Raw genomic sequence first — 24,743 nt, forward strand, 5'->3', positions numbered from 1 at the left:
AGGGATTCCAACAGTGTCTGATTTGTGAAAATTGGACGCACCGTTCAATGGTCACATGCGTGAATGCAATCCAGGTTCGACCCATTGGTGGCGCTAGAGTGTTGGGCATAGAGTTCTGTAAATTGGTGAGAGTGATCATGGGACAGTGCTGAATCAGTGTACCAAATTTGATATCTTTAGACCCAGCGGTTCAATTTTCGGCCAGATTTTGACCTGTTGGTGGCCCGAAACTTTCAGCCAAAAAATCTGCACTTTTTAGCCAGGCGTTCTATGGGCTGCCATAGACTCCAATAGCAGATATACTGTATAATAATAATAATAATAATAGGAAAAGCTAGTAACTCAATGGGTGCCTTCGCAGCTTCGGTGCTAGGCCCCCAATTAACTATTTTGTAAACCTGTCTTTTGGGGAGCATAGACACGGCAGGGACAACGGTGCAATTTTTACATTTTTATTTGAATTTAAATTATTATTGGCCTAATGTCACTGGCCTAAATGCCAACGCCTGTTTGATGAAATACTGAGATAAATTTTATCTACTGGCACAGCGAAACAACTGACTGCACTATTCAACTATGTACATGCAATTGTGCATGTTTGTATAGGAAGGTTTTTGCAGTCTCCACTGTGAACTATGAAATTAAGGCCATTATCTAACAGGTAGTAAATGTAAAGTTACAGTGCAAAGGGAATATATTCACAGCGCTTCACTTTTTCCATATTTTGTTATGTTACAGCCTTATTCCAACATGGATTAAATTGATTTTTTCCCTCTAAAATTCTACAGATTATTATTTAACCCCATAATGACAACTTAAAAAAAAGTTTTGTTTGAGATGTTTTTAAATCAAACAAATCACTTGTACACAAGTATTCACAGCCTTTGCGATCAAGCTCAAAATTGATAATCTACAACTTAATTGGAGTCCACCTGTGAATAAATTCAGTTGATTGGACATGATTTGGTCCCACAGTTAACAGTGCATGTCAGACCACAAAACAAGCATGAAGTCGAAGGAATTGTCTGTAGACCTCCGAGACAGGATTATCCCGAGGCACAGATCTGGGGAAGGGTATAGAACAATTTCTGCGGTTTTAAAAGTCCTTATGACCACAGTGGAGCACAGAGCTGGCCGTCCCTCTAAACTGAGTGATCGGGGGAGAAGGGCTTTAGTTAGGGAGGTGACCAATAACCGGATGGTCACTCTGACAGAGCTCCAGGGTTGGATAAGATATTAAAGTAGTGGCTTCAGGACAACTCTGTGAATGTCCTAGAGTGGCCCAGCCAGAGCCTAGACTTGAATCCCATTGAACATCTCTGGAGGGATCTGAAAATGGCTGTAATTGCTACTAAAGGTGCCACAACAAAGCAAAGGCAAAGGCTGTGAATACTTATGTACATACTATATTTTCGTTCTTTATTTCTAATAAATTTGCAAACGTTTTAAAAAAAAAACTGATTCCATTTTGGAATAAGGCAATAACATAACAAAATGTGAAAAAAGTGAAGCGCTGTGAATACTTTCCGTATGCATTTTTTTACACAATTAATTAATCCCATTCTTTCATTTACCTCCTACAACACAAAGAATTTCTTACCTTCACCCTCTTCCAACACAGACCGAGACACAGTGAGGCACTGCATAGACTCATACTGCTGACGTGCTTCCTGGTTCGCTGAGTCTACCTCATCTGGTGGCCTCTTCAGCAGACGACAGTTAAAGGTATGACTGTTCCTTCGACCTGATTCTTGAGGCCATGGCACGCCATTCACTGTAAATACCCCAAATAAAATCAAGGTTTACAAGATTATTTAGAGGAGGAAACTTTCCATGATAATTAATATTCATAAAGAGACAACACCATTTTTACACACACACACAAGAAATATCTAATAAAATAAATAAATCCCACATCCAATATCTAATTATCCTAAATGGCAACAAACAATTATTTGGACAAATTATGACGGTAGAGGAGTGTGGGGTAAATCATTCGATGGAATAATGAATAACGAGAAACAGGAATAAAACTAATGACTAATTACATTATGTCCCAGGACCTCTTTCTACCCTGTTGGTTCTGTTACACCCAGGTGTTACCCCTTATGACTTTATTCCTGTGGTGACTAGAAGTAGGAGGACTCGAGTACATCCAGCTTGCAGGGTAAATCATTTAAATCTACTACCTGTACCACAGCTGCCTCAGAATATTTCTGCAGAACATGTAAATGTAAAATATAGCTGCAAGCAGCAATGAGGGGGCCAAGCAGATAAGCTGGAGTTGCCATGGCAACACTATACTGTTGCATCATACATATAAGCAGTCACAGCAAGTTTCATGTCAAACAACCCAAGATTGGTTGAGATATAAGGTCACTTCCTGTTTGGTGGCAACGCCACCTATTTCGATTGGCTGTGACGGACAAACAATTTTGTCAATTTATCCAGAAAGTAATGCACTGATAAGGCATTATCTAAAGATGGTCTGTGGCAACTTTGGTGAAGATCGGATCAAATGTGTGACCAGTGAAAATGTTTTTGTGTTTCAGAAATAATTCAAGATGGCAGCCAGATCGATTACAGTGACATCACCAATGGCATTTGTCGGCCTTAAGACAAACACCACTAGTAAGTTTTACTTCTAAACACATGAACAGCTACAGGCCAAAATGCAGTTTTGCTAATTGCAGCGCCCCCCTAGAGGTCAAAGGTCACCAACATGTTTGATCGTCCTCCTTATGGTGTCATAAGTCTATGTACTAAGTTTGGTTATGAAACATGAAAGGGTTGTTGAGATATGAGCTCACTTCCTGTTTGGCGGCTCTGCCACCCATTTCGATTGGCTGTTACGGGCGAATGGTTTTAGATATGAAGACAAAAAGCACAACTTGTGTGAGGCTTGGTCTAAAGATCATGTGTGTCAAGTTTGGTGTCGATCTGACAACATTTGTGAACTGTGAAAATTTAGTTTCACTCTCGCTAAAGTCAATCATGGCAGAAATTACTGTCATAGGGTATGTTAAACTCAGCTTGGTCCAAGGATTCCAATGATACCTCATTTTTGAAAATCTGGCCCAACGGGTCAAAAGTTCCGTGCGTGAACGCACGTCCAACCTCTACCTGTTGGTGGCACTTGAGCACTCAAGGTACCGGCATGAAACTTGGTGAAATTAATCATGGGACTGTCCCCAATCAGTGTGCCAAATTATAACAATTCAACCCTTATTGTTCATAAATAAAAGCTGTGCTATACTCGAAAAAGTTATTTTCAATTCAGAATAATTTATTTACTTTTTAAGTTCAACAGACCTTGGGGGGTACTGTTGACCAAATCACCAAATTTTGCTGAAAACGGGCTTTTTGAAAAGCAAGCCCAATAAAAAAAAAATACTGTATGTAATAATAATGAATTTGTGTCACATACTTTTTGAATGAGAAGCCCTAAAAGGTGATGATGTCAAGTCAAGTCACGTTTATTTATATAGCACACTTAAAGCAATGTAATTGGCCCAAGGTGCTCAGAAAAAAATAAAATCAATAAATACAGTAATAAAAACAAAAATATAAATGACAAAAAAATAAATAAATGAAAACACATAATAAATAAATAAATGACAATAAAAATAAATAATTGAAAACACATCATAATAATAATAATAATAATAATAAAATAATAATAATAAAACAGATAATACAAAGATGGTTACTACGGTGATGCTAGGATAGACATGGCGGTTGCATAGCTTAATAAAAGTTGATAGTTTAAAAGTAGACTGTTTAAAAGCTGAATGTAGATAGTTTAAAAGTTGTTGATAGACAGTAGATAGTTTAAAAGTTGTTGATAGACAGCTAGTTTAATAGATAGTTTAATGATAGTTTAAAAGTAGACCGTTTAAAAGTTGAAGGTAAATAGTTTAAAAGTTGTTGACAGACTGGAAGTTTAATGAATGTTGATATTCAAATAGTTTAATGGCTGTGTATAGGTAGATATTTGACGATAACTGAAAGTTGGAATGGCTCTAATGTTTGCTAGCAGTTATGCTAAGATTTTTAACTATGCTAACCATGCTACTTAGCTAATGTTTTATAGCAGTGCTAGCAATGCTTACATGCTAACCATGCTACTTAGCTAACGTTTTCTAGCAGTTTTGATAAACATACTAACTATACTAGCAATGTTAACTATGCTAACCATGCTACTTAGCTAACTTAACTAACGTTTTCTAGCAGTTTTGCTAAACATGCTATCTATGTTAACCATGTGACTTAGCTAACCTAGCTTATCATTTTTAGTAGTTATGGTAACTATGCTAACTAACATGTTAACAATGCCAACATGCTAACTATGCTAATTATGTGACTTATCTAACTTAGCTAATCATTTTTAGCAGTTTTGCTAAAAATGCTAACTAGCATGCTAACAATGTAAACTATGCTAACCATGTTACTTAGCTAACTAAGCTACTCATTTTTAGCAGTTTTGCTAAAAATGCTAACAATGCTAGCAATGTTAACATGCTAACTATGCTAACCATGCTAACTAGCTACAGTGGGTAGGAGTCATAGTTGATGACAAGTAACAGTTACAATGGCTGAACAGTTTAAAAGTTCAGTAGTTTAAAGGGTTAAATTGTTTAATAGTGAAATATTGTAGTGAGGACTTTTATTTTGAAACAGTTTTCGGCAGAGGAAGCAGTTGAACAGGATGTGTAGTCTTAATAGGGCCAGTTTGTATGCTTAAAGCCTGAGACTGGCAGTTGATCCAGGTGGCCTGAACACCTGCCATAGGATTCTAATTGCTTAACGGCCGTATTATGATGTCATAATCGGCAATGTTAAGTCTATGGGGATTTTTTAAAAGTTTTTCTTTAATAGTTTAAAAAGTATAAAAGTTTCAAAGTTGAAGACATACCAACCCGATCTGTTTGAAGACCTACGTTACAAAGTTTGAATGAAGTTTCTAAGTTAAACTGTTCAAGAGAAATTGCGTACGGAAAAAGTGGTAAGCGGAATAATAATAAGAAGAAGAAGTAGCCTAGGAAGAACAGTACAGTGCATTTTCATGCACTGTAATAATAAACAGATTATGATTGTAGATAAAAGAACATATGGTTACTGAAACTACTACTACTATAGGCCTAGAGAAAGATGTACAGTAAAGTTAAAGATGCCAATTAATATAATGCTGAAAAGAAATAGAAATAAGATAAATAAACAAACAAGGGGAGAAATGAATGGTCATTATAGGCCAAAGAAAATAGATGGGTCTTTAAATTTGATTTAAAACTACTGATGGTGGGACAGGACTTAATTTCTATAGGGAGATTATTCCAGAGTCTAGGGGCAGCAACAGAAAAGCCCCATCACCTTTAGTTTTTAGGGTTGCATTTGGGACTGAGAGAAGATGTTGTGAGGAAGACCCCAGTGACCTAGAAGGACAGTAGGGACTTAAAAGGTCACTGATATACTGTGGTGCCATTCCATTTAGGGTTTTGAAGACAAAAAGTAAAACTTTAAAATGAATTCTGTATTTGACAGGTAACCAATGGAGTTGGGCAAGCACAGGACATGTGCATATGTTTATTTGTTCCAGTAAGAAGCCTAGCTGCTGCATTTTGGACTAATTGAAGTCTAGCAAGGGTAGATTGGTTCAGACCTAAATACAGAGAGTTACAATAGTCCAGACTAGATGTAACAAAAGCATGGATTACAGTTTCTAAGTCAGTATACAAGAGCAAGGGCTTTAATTTAGCTATTTGTCTTAGTTGAAAAAAGCTTCCCTTAACCACACTTCTGACTTGCTTATTGAAATTTAAAGAGGAATCTAGGAAAACAGCTAGATTTCTGACCTCACTTTGGCAATTTACAGCCAGTGGCACAAGTGCATTTCTTATCTTAGGAACAGAGCTGAGTGGACCAAAAATAATTATCTCTTTTCTTTTCATTTAATTGTAAGAAATGTGCAGCCATCCAACTCATTAAGGCAGTTAAACAGGCTTTCCAAAGTGCAGGAATTGTCGGCTGTTAATGGCAGATAAAATTGAGTCATCAGCATAGCAGTGATATTAAATGTTATGTTTGTTAAAGACGGAGCCAAGAGGCAGCATATATAGGGAGAATAGCAGAGGGCCTAAAATGGAACCCTGTGGGACACCACATTTGATAGGAGCAATGGACGAAGAGCAATTACCTAATCTTACAGAGAATGTTCCATCATTCAGATATGATGTGAACCATTTCAACACCACCCCTTGCAGACCAACTTCAACCTCAACAACGTTTCAAAAGGATGCTACAGTATGGTCAATGGTATCAAAAGCAGCACTAAGGTCAAGAAGTGCTAAAAGGGCACAAGACCCATTATCTACTGAGCAAAGAATATCATTTTGCACCTTAAGTAGAACAGATTCGGTGCTATGAAGTTTTCTAAAACCTGAAATTTTTCTAGGATGTTGAAAGCATTCAAGTAAGAGGTGACCTGAGAGAGAACAACTTTTTCCAGGATCTTTGAAACAAAACGTAATTTAGAAATAGGCCTATAGTTTTTCAGGTCACTGTAATCAAGACTGGGCTTCTTTAGTAGAGGTTGGACAATTGCATGCTTAAAACTAGTGGGGACCACTGCAGTAGATAGGGAGCTATTGATAATGGCCAAAACAACAGGGCAAATGATGTTAAAGACTTCCTTAAACAGGTGTGAAGGTAAAACATCTGAGTGGCAAGAGGATGATTTCATATGAGAGACCACTTCAATTTAGGGAAGGAATTTGAGATTTAATGTTATTAATCTTTTTAATGAAGAAATTGAAGGAGTTTACCCCGACCCTATACTCCGTTGTATCTAAAGTAAGAATGAAAAGAAAAGATTGAGACTCACCCAAGCTCTTAGGCAGCAGACTGCGCACAAAGTCATTATGGTCACCAACGTGAAGGATACTATAGACACTGGAAGTCATCAGTTCTTCTTGGGTGTAACCCAGGTAGCTAGTCACATTCTCAGATACAAAAACAATCCGACCCTCCCGATTCACCACAAAGAAGAAGCCATTTAGGGCCTGGAAGAAAATTTAAGAGAAGGATACACAGTGCCACAACAAGTGATGAGTGAAAACCATGGACCTGGAGAAAGTTATGAGGTACCGCCCATCACCACCTTTCTATGACAAGCCAATTGGGTGCCACATAACTGATACGCACAAACCTATATGGACAAAAGTATTGGGATACAATATATTTCATTCAGACCCAATGCCAGATGTATAAAATCAAGCATCTCGCCATGGCAGTCTGCATTCACCAACATTTATGAAAGTAGGCGTCGTTCTGAAGAACTCAGTAAATTCAATCATGATACTGTCATAGTAGTGCTGGGCGGTATGACAAAAAATGAATATCACGGTACTTCTTAAGATTTTGATGGTTTCACTGTATATAACGGTATTGTTAATTTAGCATGACTAGCCCTCTATAGGTTTTTATGTTAGAGTGCGGTTCGGGCCGCATATTTCTGTCCGAACCCGGCCCGCATCCGACAGAGTTGCGTCCGAATCTGACCCTAAGCCGACCGGCATTTTAATTTTTATTTCCGAACCCAACCCGAGCCCGACACAGATGATGCCTCAGTCATTCCCATGCTGGTGATTAAATGTTCACGTTTGTGGATAGCTTGTCTTTAACCTATTAAACAACTGTCAAAATGGAAGTCTACAGAATCATCAGATGAGCGTGCACGCACTCAGGAGGTCACACACATTAACACAGGAGGCCCAAGCAAGCATAGCCTATTGAAATAGAATTCTAGTCTTAATATTGCCAAACTTCTTGAAAATGTAAGTCTTGAAATGAACTGCAACAGTCATTGAAACTACGGTCCTTCTGTCACTGATCTATATGCAGCATCAACGTTAATTGGGGAAACTCAAGGAAATCCTCTCCTCCAATTGAAGAGACGGCCTTATACTGGTAGCCTATGCAACACAAATACCTCCACCTAGTATGCCTAGACTTCCCATCATTTTCTTTGGTCTTAAAATCTCCCAATAGTCTAACAACTTTTTTTTTAACGTCACCCAAGATAGTCTGTCTTGCCTTGTCACAGCAACATAAACAAATCTTGCACACAGGAAGAAGGCTGTTAGGTCCTTTTTAAAATTAAATTTTATTCTAAAAAAAAAACGGTAACACTTTATTTTAATGTGTCGCTGTTACAGTGTACTTACCTAATTAGGTACAGTGGTACAACCTGTGTAACAACATGTACTATCAGGTACTATCATTGTACTTGCATTATGTATTTGTGGGTACCTACATATAGTTGTTACATTGTAATACTGAGTGCTTTTACAAAACTTTGCCAATTTGCCTAAATTTTCATCAGAGGCAAAGAGCTGACCTGAGACCTGCTGGATGGGGTAAATCTGGTCATGATAGATTTGATCTACAAAGCATTCTTAGCTCGTCAAGGCCTCATTGTCTTCAGTGTACATGTAACAGCTGTGCTGCTACAACCTTGTTACTCTTTGATACAGTGGAATAAACCTATTAAGTGTACCAGTTAATTACTTACATGTACATATGACAGGTATGTTATGTCTTCGATGTCTTGGAACAGGTCTACTAATTAAGCTACATAGTACATATATCAACTGTGTTGGTACACACTTATTGCTCTTTGATACAGTGGCATAAACCCATTAAAATGAAATGTACCAGTTAAGTACTTACAATTACATATACATGTATGTTGTGTCATTGGTGTCTTGGAACATGTCTGCCATTACCCTACATACTGTATTACATGTATCAACTGTGTTGGTACACATTTATTACTCTTTTGATACAGTGGAATAAACCCATTAAAATAAAGTGTACCAGTTAAGTACTTACATCTACATATATACATCCTGTCAATGATGTTATGCATCCTGTAATTGATGTGTTGAAACGCGTGTCTGCTGTTACACCACACAGTACATGTGAATTAGTAGACATGTTCCAAGACAAGACCTGTTCCAGTTTATTCCACTATATCAAAGAGTAACAAGGTTGTAGCAGCACAGCTGTTACATGTACACTGAAGACAATGAGGCCTTGACTGGAGCTAAGCATGCTTTGTATATCAAATCTATCATGACCCGATTTACCCCATCCAGCAGGTCTCAGGTCAGCTCTTTGCCTCTGATGAAAATTTAGGCAAATTGGCAAAGTTTTGTAAAAGCACTCAGTATTACAATGTAACAACTATATGTAGGTACCCACAAATACATAATGCAAGTACAATGATAGTACCTGATAGTACATGTTGTTACACAGGTTGTACCACTGTACCTAATTAGGTAAGTACACTGTAACAGCGACACATTAAAATAAAGTGTTACCAAAAAAACTTCCACCTTGTGAAACAGATGTGTCCGAACCCGAACCAAACCTGAGTATAATTTCTAAATATTTGTCCAAATCCGACCCAACCTGTCGGGTACAGTCGGGCTCGGGTCGGCTAGCCACACTTTATTGTATTTCATTCTACAGTCAGAGACAAATAGAATAAACAGTTTATCATGAATATGTTGAAGGCTTTCAGTACACAAACACTTTCTTAATGTAGCCTACTACTGATTAATATATATACTGCTCAAAAATATTAAGGGAACACTTCAATCATACACTGGATCGGTACTCTGACACTGTTTGGTTCTGAGCACAAGTAAAAGTTCTGAGGCGAGTGTTTTATTTTGAAAGAACTGTCAGACATTCTGTGAATGTAGTCTGAGAACGGAGAAAAGGGTGGAAGGTTTTAAAAAATGTGTTTTAACAATTGTGGAAAACTGTAAGTGTTAATTTGAGCAGTATATTTTGCCTCATATCACAACAGAAAAGGTACTACTAGCCTGAGAAGAAAACAGAAAAAGACAAAATACAGTTTTTTTTAATACTGTATTTATTCATGATGGCACACACATTATGCAGATATTACTGATATTATTACATTAAGCCTAGTACACATTGTGTAGTATGGTGAGTGCCAGTCTCTTTGCTTACTAATGCCCTGATTGAGGACTTGTTTTCCTGAATATTGTTCTTTTGTCATGCCATTATCTCTGTGTTTACTATAGTATCAAACAAATAGTTTTTTTCTTGGAAAATACTTTTCCATTTACATTGAAATTGAGCAAGCATTCAATGTATCATTCATTCATTCAATCATCATCAATCATTCAATTCGGTGTCATATTAGTAGTAGCATATAGTTTTAGGCTACATGCCCGATATTGACAAGCAGCTAATGACCTAGCTCAGTAAGAAAACACCAAACCTAATACACAGTAATTCAACATTGCTCCCTGCCACTCTGGCTACTACAAACGTTCACGTTAGCTGGCGACAGTTGAAAATTGGCCAGTTTTGCATACAGCTGTCCGGCAGAAAAAAAATTGAACAGACAGAATGTCCGGTGGAAAATATGCTAAATGAGTGATTGAATTACTAAAGTATTAAATAGGCCTTTACTGCACAACGTGTAACATATGTTACCACGACAAGTTACATAAAGCCGGTGAAAAGTTTGTTTTTGATCTCAACTTTGCAAGCATTCGAGTGGACTAGGCTACTTCCATTCTATAAGGTTGCGCAGCAAGTAAGCAGGAGCACTTACAGTTGCAGCAATGCTAATTTATTGAGCATCATTTCAGACTACTCCTATTTAAGATACAGGGAAATCCAGGGCAAATAAAAACATCACGGCTGCCCAACTAAAATCTTCATTAAAGGGACCGTATTATGCAAAACTCACTTTTTCTGTGCTTTTGTACTTCCAATTGGGTCTCTGATGCTTCTACAAACACTCCAAATGCAAATCAAATGCATTGAGTTTTTGTGGGTTAGTTATGCTTTGTGGATCTGCTCCTAGTTATTTTAATTCAATAATCAAGGCTTACATCTCCAACCGCCCACTGCGGTTTTCTGATGAGCGTTTGTTGTCGACCAGTCATAAACACTAGGTCTAATTCAAGACTCTTTTCCTTAGTGGTTCCATGTTGGTGGAATGAGTTGCCCAGTGCTCTCCGTTCCTGTGGTAGTTTTGGGTCATTTAAGAGGGGTCTAAAGACATTCACTTAGTTCTTTAAGCACTTCTTATGCGTTATGGTTTGTATAATATTGTTTTATTTCCATTAAGCTGTTGATTAATTTGACATTATTGTTTATTATTGATATTCTCCTTAGTATAGTCTTACCATATCATTGTTTTTTATATATTATTGTTTATTATTGCTATTCTCCTTATTATAGTTTGACCAACATTCTAATCTGTTCCCTGTTAAAATTTTAAATGTTATGTTGTTTTTGTGTGTCGCTTTGGACAAAGGCGTCTGCAAAATCCCATAACCATAACCATCCCATAACTAGTTGAGAGATGATGTCAGAAACCATGCACTTCTGTGAGCTGGTCAGATTTCTCACCTATTGTTACATCACAGAAGGGGCAATTTGAATATTACTACCCCCAGAGCCATATTAACGTTTTTCATGTGACGTATTCTAGGTTCTATAGATTTGTTTACATCCACCTGGTAGGCAAGGGACAAGTTGAACCTATTGAACGTTGTTGTCTGCAGCTGCCTCTCAGTAGGCTACATCTCTGTATTTCAGCAATGTCAACATTTCAGGCATCAATAAAACGTTATCCCATAATATAAAATATTCTTGCCATGTTTAAAATGCTGCACTTTTCCCCTTAATAGCCACTTTCCCCCTTATCTCTGGCAATTCATTTTTGGATGACTGTAGATCAGACATGTCAAAGTCAAGGCCCGCAGGCCACAGCCGCCGGCTGCTGTTTTGCACGCACCAATACTCCATTCCCCATAATGCAACAGTAGCCCGCAAACTCACTGCGGCGCCGCAAGTGGGCCTCGGCTTCATTATTCATCAGTATTCAGTCAGGGCAACTGTCAGTGTCAACTTTCAGCTACCCCCCTCCCCAGTGTTGTGCCTGAACTCATATTTTGAGCGAACGTGAACTGAACATACTGTATTACTGCCTGATGAACGTTACTGTGAACTCGTTCATTCTGGTGTCTGTGAACTGCACGCTCTTTCAGTTTAACTTCGTTGAATAGGGTGCTAGATTTCTACAGAGCCTTCCACGCGAAAACCCGGCTAAAACACACCATAAAAAGCCCTTAATATGGCAGCATGCAGGTCACCATTTGTCAAACTATGGGCCGCGGTCCGCAATGTGGACAATGGTCTGCAGAGTGAAATTATTCCCGGGCCATCGTCTGATAATTTGCTGCGCAATTGATCAAGGAGCCGAGGACAGAAAAAGAAAACAAACATTTCTGCAATTAGTAGGAAATACTTGTTAATTTGGTGTCATCAAACATAGAGGCATAGAATTAAGTCGTGGTATGAGTGTTTATTCAATGCATGCGTGTGCACGTTGGTAGCAAAGCTAAGCTTCACCCTTTTGGAAGGCTATTTAATTATGAAACGACATTTAATACAACAACGTGGATTTATGCAACAAAATAAAAAATTAAAATAAAAAACAGAGCACAGACTATATAAAACACTGTTTGGCATTAAGTATTAAGTCAGACAAAAGCTATTAATTAGTCTTAGTTAAAGACAGTTAAAGATCTCCAGATCAGTGATTTACGCATGATCTGATCCGCCATTTACCATTCACAAAAGCTGGTATTGTGTTTCCTGAATCCTTACATTCAGGCATTCAAATTAAATGTAATTAAATAGCATATAAATATTCTATCAGTGTATGATGCTTGCATGAGGGAAACATCCCAAAACAACGGCACCCATATAACTGCTGTTGTTTTGAGAAGTATTTCTCATGCAAGCATCATGCAAAAACAATTAAACTATTGTAGGCCTAATATATGTATAGTAAAGCAGTACTCTGATGTGCATGTTTTCACAAACTTTTGTGAACAATCTTAGCACTTTAAACATTGACTGTTTTGAAGTGCATGTATAGCAATATAGTATAAAAATAATAATAATTGTGATATCATTATGATAATTTAATGGGGGTTGGGAGGAGGGGGTGGGTTCATGTAGGTGGGCCCTATGACCCCAAAGTATGCCTTGACTGGGCCTCAGGTCAAAGAAGTTTGAGAAAGGCTGATGTAGATGACAAAGCAGCAAGGAGGCATCATATGATCATTTAAACAAGTTTTATGACAAGGTCGGTGAGGATGGGGAAAATCATACATTTCTGTGCAAACTTTGCCTGCACTTCAGTCACAGTCATTATTCATTTAATCATTAAATAAAATACAGTACACGTCTTGGTTCAATAGGTTACGAGCAGTCATTTTAATATGTTTTAATAAACATTGAACCAGTCTGGCCCTCGGCTTGTAGCAAATTTGTTTTTTTGGCCCTCTAATGTATTTGACTTTAACATCCCTGCTGTAGATAGTTGTATTTTAGGCAGCCTACGTCTTTGTAGACAGTAGCCTAGGCTACACCATTAGGCCATCTTGAGAATAAAACACATCCTCCACAACCATGAGGATAGGTAGGCTAAACGGTCGTTCGTCGCCTTTTTGCTTCTTATTGCAAAACCAACTAGGGTTAGGTGCTTCCTGTCTATGATCCTCCATTTTGGTCGTAGTTGTTGACTATTGTTTCCAATCAGCACTAAGCGAAAGAGCATTGACAGTCCAAACATTTTTTACGCACCCGATATCATCCATATTATACAGAATACAAACAGAAACACCACATGTCTTGTTCTCATTGGCATATTTAAGCAATATGACACATGGGTTAGTAAAGGATATCCCCGCAACTGTAATTTGGCTGTAGGTACGAGACTGAAGGCCATATAGAGTAGCCTAGCCTACGCTAGAAGTGACCCAGGCTCCATTACCTCTACTGGGCTTATATACCGACCCAAAAAAAGTTTTACCCATTATCATTTTACATTGTTAGGCTATGCTACATCATACATGCAGGTGTCTGAATTTATTCTGCTAATGGTTATTGTATTTAGCATCTGTTTCGGCTAAACTCTAATAACTTGACTTTACTACAGAAATTCAGAACAGAACCAGCAATGATGTCTGTCACACATTCTTTATTATATATTATTATATACTTACAGTACCCTCCAGAATTATTGGCACCTTTGGTAATATTTACTAAAAACAGGCATAAAAAATAATCTTTTGATGATTCATTGTACTCTCACAATGAAAACAACAAGGAAAAATCCACCCTTTAAGGGAAGAACATTTATTCTGAGAAAAAAGAAAATCTCATACAGAAATAAATATTTTTAACGAAAACACGTTGCTCACAATTATTGCCACCCCTACAAAATCTTACATACAAAAACAGAAGTATTTCCCTATCTAATTTCAACTTTGTTATTACTTTGTTTTTCACTAAGGTATGAAAATAAAGTGACACAGAGGCTAAATCCTCTTGTCATTTTTCAACATCAGAAAGACAAGAGAATACACTAAATTTAAATAAAAAGAAAGTGTGTTGACATTTGTAAGTCAGTGAATGTCTATAAAAAACTAGGTACTTTGTTGAAAATGCCTATATTTAGAGTTCAAACAATGATTAAACGGTTCTAATCAACTGGAAATGTAACAAACATGCTTGGACAAAGACCCATGGTTATCTCGCCCCCACATAGAGTATGGAGGATGGTAAGATAGGCAAAAAATTCCATAAAGACCACTATTGGAGAGTTACAGACAAAGGTGTCATCTTGGGGTCACCAAGTCCCCCAAACAATCTTCAACAGTGACCTCACTGCCACTAGCTTATTTAGAGGGCATGCTAGGTAAACGCCTGTCCAGTCATTTAATTACCAATGTAAATGGTAGGAGTTACCGAATGGTACAGTGACAGTGTCTGGAAGTGTGGTCTATTGTCAGATGGCTAGGAACACTTTAGGTGTGTTTGGCGTACATAGAAGAATGACTATACTGAAAAGAACCCCATACTTAATGAGAATTATGGTGGAGGCGATGTGCTATTGTGGGGCTGTTTTTATTCCCAAAGGCCTTGGGAATCTAATTAAGGTGCGTGGTATCACGAACAACATGAAAAACCTGAACATTTTTAAAGGAAATCTGTCAATCTCTGCCAAGATACTAAACGTTGGTCATGATTGGATCATATATCAGGTCAATGAACCACAACAAACGTCCAGATCAAAACAAATATGGTTTACTGATCGCAAAATCAAACTTCGGCCATTGCCATCTCAGTCCCCTGATTTAAACTCCATAGAAAAACAGTGGGGTGAGTCAAAGAGGAGAATGCACTAGTGTGGACCTACAGTGGGTCCCCGTTAAGTTTGGACGGGTTCCTTCATGAATCACGCACCCCATTTTCTCAGCAGAAATGGCACAAACTGCAGTTGACACAAACAACCACAAGGTGTCACTTGGGTGCCATGCTATTTTTGATGCGACTGACTTACTGCTTCCATGACGCAGCGGGGGCACGGGAACTTAAATTGATCACGGTAGTTTAAGCTTACACTTGACAAAACATTCTAATATGAAAATGTAGATGCAATTGTTGTAAAATGGTGCAGCTCCTTTAAGAAAGCACCGTGTGCAGGGATGGAGAGAGAGAAAGCGAGAGGGGATAGGCCTAGCCTATGTGTGTTAGAACTTAGCGTGTGGAAAAAGTACGTGCTGTTGAGACTGGAGCGAGTCATATTCAAAATAATGCAAAAAAAAGCAATTATCCTCTTTCATTGCAACCAAAGCATGCCTGCTTTGCCGGCGCTCAAACGAAAAATATATCAAAGCACCTTTTGGCGTTTGAATGTAGCACACGAAATTTTTTAAACAGCTGGACAAATGATTTAGCTAATTGATTATATAACCTGTACACCAGCAATTGTTGAACATTTACCTGTACAAGTACATTGACAGTAGCCCAGCATAACAGCATGTTGTAGGCCTACTGTAGAAATTTCACTTAAATTGCAACCGCAACATGCCTGCTTGCCAACGTTCAAAACGACAAACGAAAAAGATAATAAAACAACAAGAGGGTTGAGTCTGAATGACACTGAGTTTTTTTAGACACTGAGTTTTTGTAGTTAAGAAATATTTTCGTATAAAAAATGGTCATTCTTCAATCTCCTTCACTGGCGCCTATGGAAAAGGCTTAACGTCCCAAACAACGATCAATGATCATCAAATTTCTCTCTCACATGCTCCTCATAACCATCTATAAAAAAAGTGTTTTTCTTTTCTTTTTGAGCACATCCGAATCCCAGGACATAACACACTGGACCTTATAATAGGCTCGAGATATAATTCCAAAGGGGCAGATAGGGGCCACTGCACTTAAAACTTAAAAGATGAAGCTTTCGAACTTTGAAATTAAGGATCAGTGACTGGCATCGGGTGAACGAAGCTTTTTTTAGAAGTTGAACAGGCTATTAAAACTATTTTATGCACCTCAATGTCACAAGAGAGACTGGGCTCTCCCTTCTATGAAAAAAAAGGCGTTAGGCTACCTGCAAACTGGCCTATGATTTCATTGCTGAGTTTATGGCAAAGCAAGAAAATGTTTTTTTTCAGGATATGGCGAAGTCAGTGTCATTTATTTGTCCAATGTTAGCCTATAGATACAGACCAGTACATCTTATCAATAGTTTGAATGTCGTGTGTGTTTCTGCTCATTGACAAATACCGTTCAGCACAATGATTCATGCCCAATTAATTCCCCTGTTAAAGTGTTAAGCCTTTGTTACACTATTTGGTTTAAGTGATGTAGCCTATGATAAACACCATATGGCCAAATATGTGACTCAGCTAATGTTATAGGCTATACAATTGAATTTCCCCTCTTAAAGGCAAGCTGGTGTAGCTTATTAGACTAGGCTACTATTAAAATACACCAACGGTAGCCTTGGCTATGTGTAAAGTAAGCTATCGCATGATTTCATGCACGTAAGTGAAAAGGGCCTTGCATCTGTCAAGTTCGCACAAGGCCTCGCGCATCCCCCTTCGCGACGGCCCTGCAGCTCCTCCTAAGACAGCGAGGAAAAAAAGTTAAAATCTGCGATAAACCGGGGGAAAGTTGACAGGTTTGTTTCGGCCCCGGTGATTATTTGTGAAATTGTGCAAACGACAGCCTTTTCAAGGCATTTCAAGGAAGGAGTCGTAGCATGCAAGCTCCCAAATTGACCCAGTAGCCGAAGGCATCAATAAATTGTTGGGACTGGGGAGGGTCATGCGTTTTTTCTCAATCACTTTGGAGGGTCATAGAAAAAATTCTTGCTGGCTAGGGAGGGTCACGTCTTTTTTGACTAACGCTCCCAAAACTCCTCCGGTAGCCCCTTAATTAAATAAATAACGAACAGTCCCTAATTGATTAATAGCCTAGGCCTACACCAGCAATTGTTGAACATTGACCTGTACAGGACATTGACAGTAGCCCAGCCTAACAAGCAAATGTTGCAAAATACATCAAAAGACGCAATTAATCAGAAATAAATAATGTAATCTGCATCGCTTTATTTAACAAACTGCAAGCAACAAGAGCATTGAGTTAAGCTGCAAGGCCAAACCAAGAGCAAAGCCTATCTGTTAAGGCAGTCGATAGGCTATATAACGAGCTGTGTGCCTGGAAAGACGATAGATGACTGCTCTGGTCATCCCATACCCTCCCCCCATTTCCTGTAGCCTACCATTATGAAGGCCTGTAGCCTAAAACGACTCGTTGCCGTTTTGTGACATTAAGCTTTTTCACGTTAAGCCCCATCCCCATCCCCTTCTTTCACAAGCAGTGGGGGCTAGCGGGGCACAAAAGTAACACTTTTGGTAGACAAAGGAGGGTTCTCCGGCGCTTCTGTCGTTTGGCCACAATCCGTTGCAACCAGGCAAGGACAGATATTTTAGAGAGGAGAGACGCCGGTGCAGCTCAGATCTTAATTTTCTTTATTCTTTAGTAAAAGGTGCAGAACATTATTAAACTTTGACTAACATTTCGATGTGTCGATGTTTTTGACTAACGAACATCAAAGCGTTAGTCAAAGTTTAATAATGTTCTGCACCTTTACTAAAAAATAAAGAAAAATTAAGAAGACACCTGAGCTGCACCGGGCTCCTCCTTCTCTAACACTTTTTGGCTTTGGCTAAATATTTCTAAAATCATTTGAGTTTCACTAGTCACATGTTTTAACAAGCAACACTTGTTATTGAACTAATAACAGACGTGTGTCGAAAATTGACTTTATTTTCCATACGGAGAAATAACATATGCAGAGTCTAACCAAGGTCAATCTTGCCAAAAAAGCCCTCAAACCTGAAAACACACGAGGCAAAAGTGCAAAACATCACAAAACTAACTAAACTAACACGTGCATATTTTTGTATTGCAATCATTGTAGCCTACAGTTGTAACAGCGCGTAACAGTCGTTTTACTCCCCGGATGCGCTCATTATAAAGAATGTTAAACGTGACCCAAAAACAGCTATCAATTAATCACCAAACGTCTTATAAACAAATATTGCCAGGAGCAACACTTTGCAAAAAATGATAACAATAGGCCTAGGCCTTTATATGGCTCTGCTCCTGCCTAAATTCGAACTCAGAACTACCTGAAAGTTGCAGACCTGTTCTGGAAATACGTGCATTAACCCACTCGACCATCAGACAACGCTATCTGCTTCGAGTGGGCCTATTGGGTAGGACTGTAGCCTACACTGGTTGCTGTGGCACAGTCTTGAGTGACCGATTGCGTTTTTCTTTGTCATCTGAATAGTGTCATTTTGTTAACATTACTGTTAAGGAGATGCTGTAGGCAAAGGCTATATTTCAACCTCGTTAGTGTAGTAAAACAAATCAGAACTATTCACAAGGTTTCTGGGCAGCATATTTATGTTCTGTTAGCAAGCAAACTTCTCATGACTATCGACAGAGTAGCCTACTGCCAGCTGACGAAGCTCTCATTTTAAAACATTACTGAGAGACAGGCACTGTACAATCAAGAAATCTTGCCACTGAATCCAAAACTATGTTTAACATTATGTACAAGGCTTAGGCTACAGTGGACTAGCATGTTGCAGGGGCTGCTAAAAACACAGAGAAACGCACTGAAAACTCGGCCAATCACAGCCCTTGCTGTCGAATGCGCCGTCTGGTTCGACCGTGGAACTCCACAGCGGACTATGCTGCCCCCAAGCGGCTGCAGTTGTACTTACATTTCACCATTCACCATGATCGTGAATGAAGTGTCAATTTTTAACTGGGACCCACTGTAGGAATCTGGACGATCTGGGGAGATTTTGTAAAGACCAACAGTCTTAAATGTCTTGCTTTGTATTCTCCAACTCTATGGGGTGTCATAGGTGAATATTACAAGCTGTTTTATTGGAAAAGGGAGGCTTAAGAAGGTATTATAAGCAGGGGTGCCAATAATTGTGAGCAACGTGTTTTTGTTAAAAATATTTATTTCTTTATGATATTTTCCTTTTTCTCAAAGAAAATGTGCTTCCCTTCAAGGTTGGATTTTTCCTATTTGTTTTCATTTCGAGATTACAATAAATCACAAACAGATTATTTTTTATACCAGATTTTAGTCAACTTTAGCATGGGGTGCCAATAATTCTGGAGGGTACTGTATATATAAATACGTTTCAGTTTCAAAGAAAATATGTGACTGTGACAGCATCAATGCAATGCCATTGGTTGTGTTCAAAACTGCCTCAACGGTGCTTCTTTGTTTGTATATCTGATAAGCAGTTGTGATGGATCCAGACTGTTCAAATTCAATATACATGGGAAATTGCTCACCTCTAATAACAGTGGTCCAAGAGCCTCTTTTTCCACCATTCCTTGACTGCTTGATGATATGTCACTCTTCTGCACCTCATCATCTGAAGAAACTAGATCTGCTTTCTGTGCCATTTCTGAAAACACACAAAAATAAAGAAATGCAAAGTACATAATAGGCTACATACCATATTCTCCAGGACGTAGCATTAACTTCTCTGCTATATCCATGCACAAATATAAAAACGGGGGCAGCCGTGGCCTACTGGTTAGCACTTCGGACCTGTAACTGGAGGGTTGCCGGTTCGAACCCCGACCAGTAGGCACGGCTGAAGTGCCCTTGAGCAAGGCACCTACAGTGGGCAGTGCTTCGACTTGCGATCACGCGGTTTCACGCGACTTTAATTTGTATTTTTCCAGTAAGACGCTGCAACAACCCAAACAACCGGTAGATGGCTCAAGTGAGCAGGGTGTCTCGTAAAAAAAAAAATGGAGCCTGGAAAACCCTACACAGACTTCACTACAGACTTTAGCAAACTGGTTTAGAAATAATGTAATAGCCAGAAATATGCCTGCCCTGCCCTAATAAAGAAATATTTGGTTAACTGCGAGTGAATCCCGTTTGCAGCCGTACAGACGCAGGACAAATTAAACATTCTGGTTTTCTCCGAGTGCAACGATGATAGACAGACATCATTTGGACAAAATATAGAGTATTAACCTCCGTTGCTCAGCCAAATGCCTTCCTGTTACGTCCTGTTATCACGGAGTTACAGGCGATAAATGATTTTTGATGGTCACAAGTTTACTTCATTAGGGACTGTTCGTTATTTATTTAAGGGGCTACCGGAGGAGTTTTGGGAGCATTAGTCCAAAAAGACGTGACCCTCCCTCGCCAGCAATACATTTTTCTATGACCCTCCAAAGTGATTATGAAAAAATCACTGTCAACTTTTTCCGGGTTTATAAGCCTACTGTATTTTAACGTTTTCACATATTTGGCCATAAGCCGTTTATCGTAGGCTATCACGAAACCAAACTACAAAGGCCGAACACTTTAACAGGGGAATTAATTGGGCATGAATCATGCTGAACGCTATTTCGCTACCTTAGAATAATAAGGTTCTATCTGCGTTTTGAGTAGGTACAACCGGGACTATTGAAACGGGGACGAATGAAACATTCCGATTTTCTCCGAGTGCAACGATGATAGACAGTCATCATTTGGACAAAACATGGAGCATATTAACCTCCGTTGCTCAGCCAAATGCCTTCCTGTTACGTCCTGGTATCATGGAGTTAAGAGCGATAAACGATTTTTGATGGTCACAAGTTTACTTCATTAGCGGTTTATTTTTTGGATTATTAAAGAGTGTTTTTCATTTAAAGGCTTGACTTAGTGCTTATTCAGTAGAGCATTTAGTGCTCTCCCAATCCCAGACGTTCACATTGCATGTTTGTTTGTAATGGATGCAACCGCTTGAGATAGGCCATCGTTTGACAATGAGTTGTTAACAGAACCAAGACATATAGCCCAGCAGCAATCTAGGGACTGATCGTTATTTATTGAAGGGGCCACCGGAGGAATTTTGAGTGCTTCAGTTGGAAGTTGCATGACCCTCTCTTGCCTGCTAGAAATTGTTCAATGACCCTCCGACAGAATTGTTAAAAAGACATGACCCTCCCCTGCCAATTGTCTTCGCCCAGCGCCACAGCCACACACTTTGTGATAACGTTCTTAAATCAATCTTTCCCGTGAGCTTGCATGCTACTAGTCCTTCCTTTTCAAATGTGTTTTTAGCCTGTTTGCACAATTTCACAAATAATCATATGTGATTAATAGTATGACAAATAATCCCTGTGCACGGGACCCAAAACAATGCATGCCAACTTTTTCCGTGTTTATCACGTTATTTTAACTTTCCCGCTGTCTTGCCGTTTTAATGTTTTCCCGTAGAATATCCCATATTTTAATACTCTCATAACAGCCCTGCCATCGGGCCTGTCTCTGTGTTGCCCTGTTGCTACCCCTTGCCCTTCCAACGAAAACAGATGTCTTCAAATCATCGTTTTCCTTGCTTGAAGGCTTAACTTAGAGTGATGTTAACCTATTTAAGTTTAACGGCCTTGATTGTCGTGAAACCACGATTCATTGGCGCTTGCATGTTCGGCCTTATGTCTACGTGCGCACCTGAGGCTACTCAGCTGCAAGAGAAATAATTTCCTCTGTTTGTATGTTCACTGCAAGTTGGCCTACCATAACTTACCAACTCTGCACTGTAGACTGGCTATTTATATTTTTCTGTGAAATAAGCAAATGTATTTGTTCAACTTTATCAAGCAGAATTACGCATAGGGTACTTGGAACATAATACATTTGACAAAGGACAGATGAATGTTGCTAGTGACAAAATATTAACTTTCAGTGTTTTTCACGATGTCTTTGTCATGGGGAAGTGTTTTTTCCCCATGCATTTATTCTAGGTTACTGTCAGTGACTGCCGTGAGAGAAGCGGGTTCTGTGTTTCGTTCATGTCAGTGACTGGCCAGCGAGAAGCGGGGTCTGTGTTGTGTTGTGTTAATTTATTTTCATTGGGCATACCGTGCGTGCGTCCCACAGCTCTTCAGTTCTGACAAAGCCAAAATTACTCCTTTTGAAACAATGAGTGCAGGAAGGGGGGGTCCCAAAGCAGCTTTCAGCCATAAGGCTACTTTGAGAACATTTCAATTCACCCGACACTAATATTCAAAATGTTGAAAACTATTTCGCATAGCCTATAAAGCAGTTTAATTAAATGGAATGTTAGTTGTAAACAAACAAGCTACTTGGTGAGGCTTGGCCTCACAGATGCTTCGTGCCTTAGATGGCAGGAAAAATCTTCCGCGATAGGCCTATTAACTAACCACCCGATTCACGTTGGCTGGGGAAGGGGGGGCCATCAGACAATTGTGCCAAGTTAATCCGGCCCTTCCCCCAAAAAATCACACCTTCCCACCTCTGACAGCTTAAAAGAAGTCAAGAGGACTCCTTACTCACAGACCTATTCACAAACCTGGGTTTTGAAATCCTATGCAGCTACAGGAGCTTCCAATCGCCAAGGAAGCAATTTTGCATTGTAGGCATAACTAACATGCAATAACGCCAACAACAACCAAAACTAGGCTAATCATTGTCAACATGTAAATTAAATGTAACATTATTGTGAATCAAATTAAAATGTTCTCTTTTGCAAACGTAGGCATAGTAACAAGAATCATTTAATAAATGTTACAAAGATACTACATCAATCCGTATGTTTCATTGGGCTACTAGGCTATTTGTTTTGCCTTGATTCATTTAGGCTAGGCCTTTTTATTCAGGGGCGTATTCACAAAGAATTTTAAGGCTAAAAGTAGCTCCTAACTGGCTTAATTTAGGAGCAACTCCTAAAAAAATAATGGGCGTGTCACTCTTAACTTTAGGACTCCTAATTTTTTCACAAAAAGTAATTCACGAAGCATTTTAGACCTAAAAGTAGCACCTAAGTCTGGGACAGCTTAAGCCGAGAGGACTCCTAACTCATTAAGACCTATTCATAAACAGCTTTTTTGTGGCATTTTAGGTTGCGATGTTTTGAAATAGCCTATGCGCAACAGGAGCTTCCAATCGCGAGGGAACAATTTTGCATTCATAAAAGGGATGCAATAACATACACCAACAACAACCAAAACTACTCATTGTTAACATGTAAATGAAATGTAACGTTTCATTGTGAATCAAATTAAAATGTTCTCCTCTTTGCAAACGTAGCCTAGGGATATGGTGACAGATTAATTTAATAATGTTGCAAAGGTAGGCTACTGCATCAATCCATAGGCCTATGTTTCATTAGGCTACTAAGCTATTTGTTTTGCCTTACTCTTTATTCATTTAGGCTAGGCCTTTTATTCAGTTATTAAATCATCTTCCGTCCTTCGCGACTACTTGTGTAGCGCACGCGCATTCTCCGACCTGTCACCTGTCAGTCATCATCGGAAGAGAGGTGTTTGGAATTCCCCGTTACAATCGTCAACCAATCAAGGTGGTCACTTCAGTCAAGCTTCGTGCATGAGTAATGGCGTCATCCATAGCCACGAAGACTCACTCCTAGTTTAGGAGTTGTCTGAAAGGCTTTGTGAATAACTTTTAAGAGAAAACTCCAATCTAAAATCTTTAAGTGCGATTTAGGAGTAGCCTACTCCTAGTAGTAAGATAAAAGCCTTTGTGAATAGCCTACGGCCCCAGTTATTCATCATCTTCCGTCCTTGTGTAGCGCACGCATTCTGAGACCTGTCACTCATCATCGTAAGGGAGGTGTTTGGAATCATGCCCGCGTTACAATCATCAGCCAATCAAGGTGGTCACGTTTGCCCATTTACCCAAATTAATGATCGAATATTACTGATGATCATTGTTATTTAAGAACATGCAGTGTGCGTAGGGTACCAAAAACATATTGCTCGTAAAAAAAGCATCATAACGCACATTCTGGCGGGTCTGTTATTTACTGTAGGCTGCGCAAACCACATGCCTTTATTTTGGGCAAGCCTGCATTCATTCATTCATTCAACCTTTATTTATTCTCGGAGGGTCATTGAGGGAAACCCTCATTTTCAATGAAGCCGAAATTACAGAAGCGAAGCAAAGCGCTCCACAAACAAGACAACATTCGAGGCCTTCTGCTGAAGAATTTTATATAATATTGCAACAGATTCTGTGTTCTGGACTGTATGTAACTTGTTAAGCCAGTGGTTATCAAACTTTTATTTCATTCCCCACTTTGATCAAGGGGCATGACTGATGATAGTGGAGATAACGTGTTATCCCGAGGCTTTTGCAAGTCAGCATCTTCGACGGTAGTCTATTAAAAATATAAGTTTTCGATGTCCCAAACGGAGAGCCATACTTTATTGTTTTTAACAATCTCTATGCTACT

At 39.0% G+C, this 24,743-nt stretch overlaps 1 protein-coding gene across 2 annotated transcripts in view; it reads right to left on the reverse strand.

Annotated features, from left to right (window-relative positions):
* Positions 1-24,743, reverse strand: part of ncoa1 (nuclear receptor coactivator 1) — a 184,679-nt gene that overhangs the window by 127,371 nt on the left and 32,565 nt on the right. For both annotated transcript variants that reach the window (XM_048251003.1, XM_048251002.1), the window contains exons 5-7: positions 19,810-19,925; positions 6,881-7,058; positions 1,601-1,774 (exon numbers count right to left, since the gene is read on the reverse strand). In XM_048251003.1, the coding sequence (XP_048106960.1) occupies positions 1,601-1,774; positions 6,881-7,058; positions 19,810-19,925 (468 nt within the window). The remainder of the gene's footprint in view (positions 1-1,600; positions 1,775-6,880; positions 7,059-19,809; positions 19,926-24,743) is intronic.

This window comes from Alosa alosa, chromosome 8 (assembly GCF_017589495.1).
Source record: "Alosa alosa isolate M-15738 ecotype Scorff River chromosome 8, AALO_Geno_1.1, whole genome shotgun sequence".
Lineage (NCBI taxonomy): Eukaryota > Metazoa > Chordata > Actinopteri > Clupeiformes > Clupeidae > Alosa > Alosa alosa.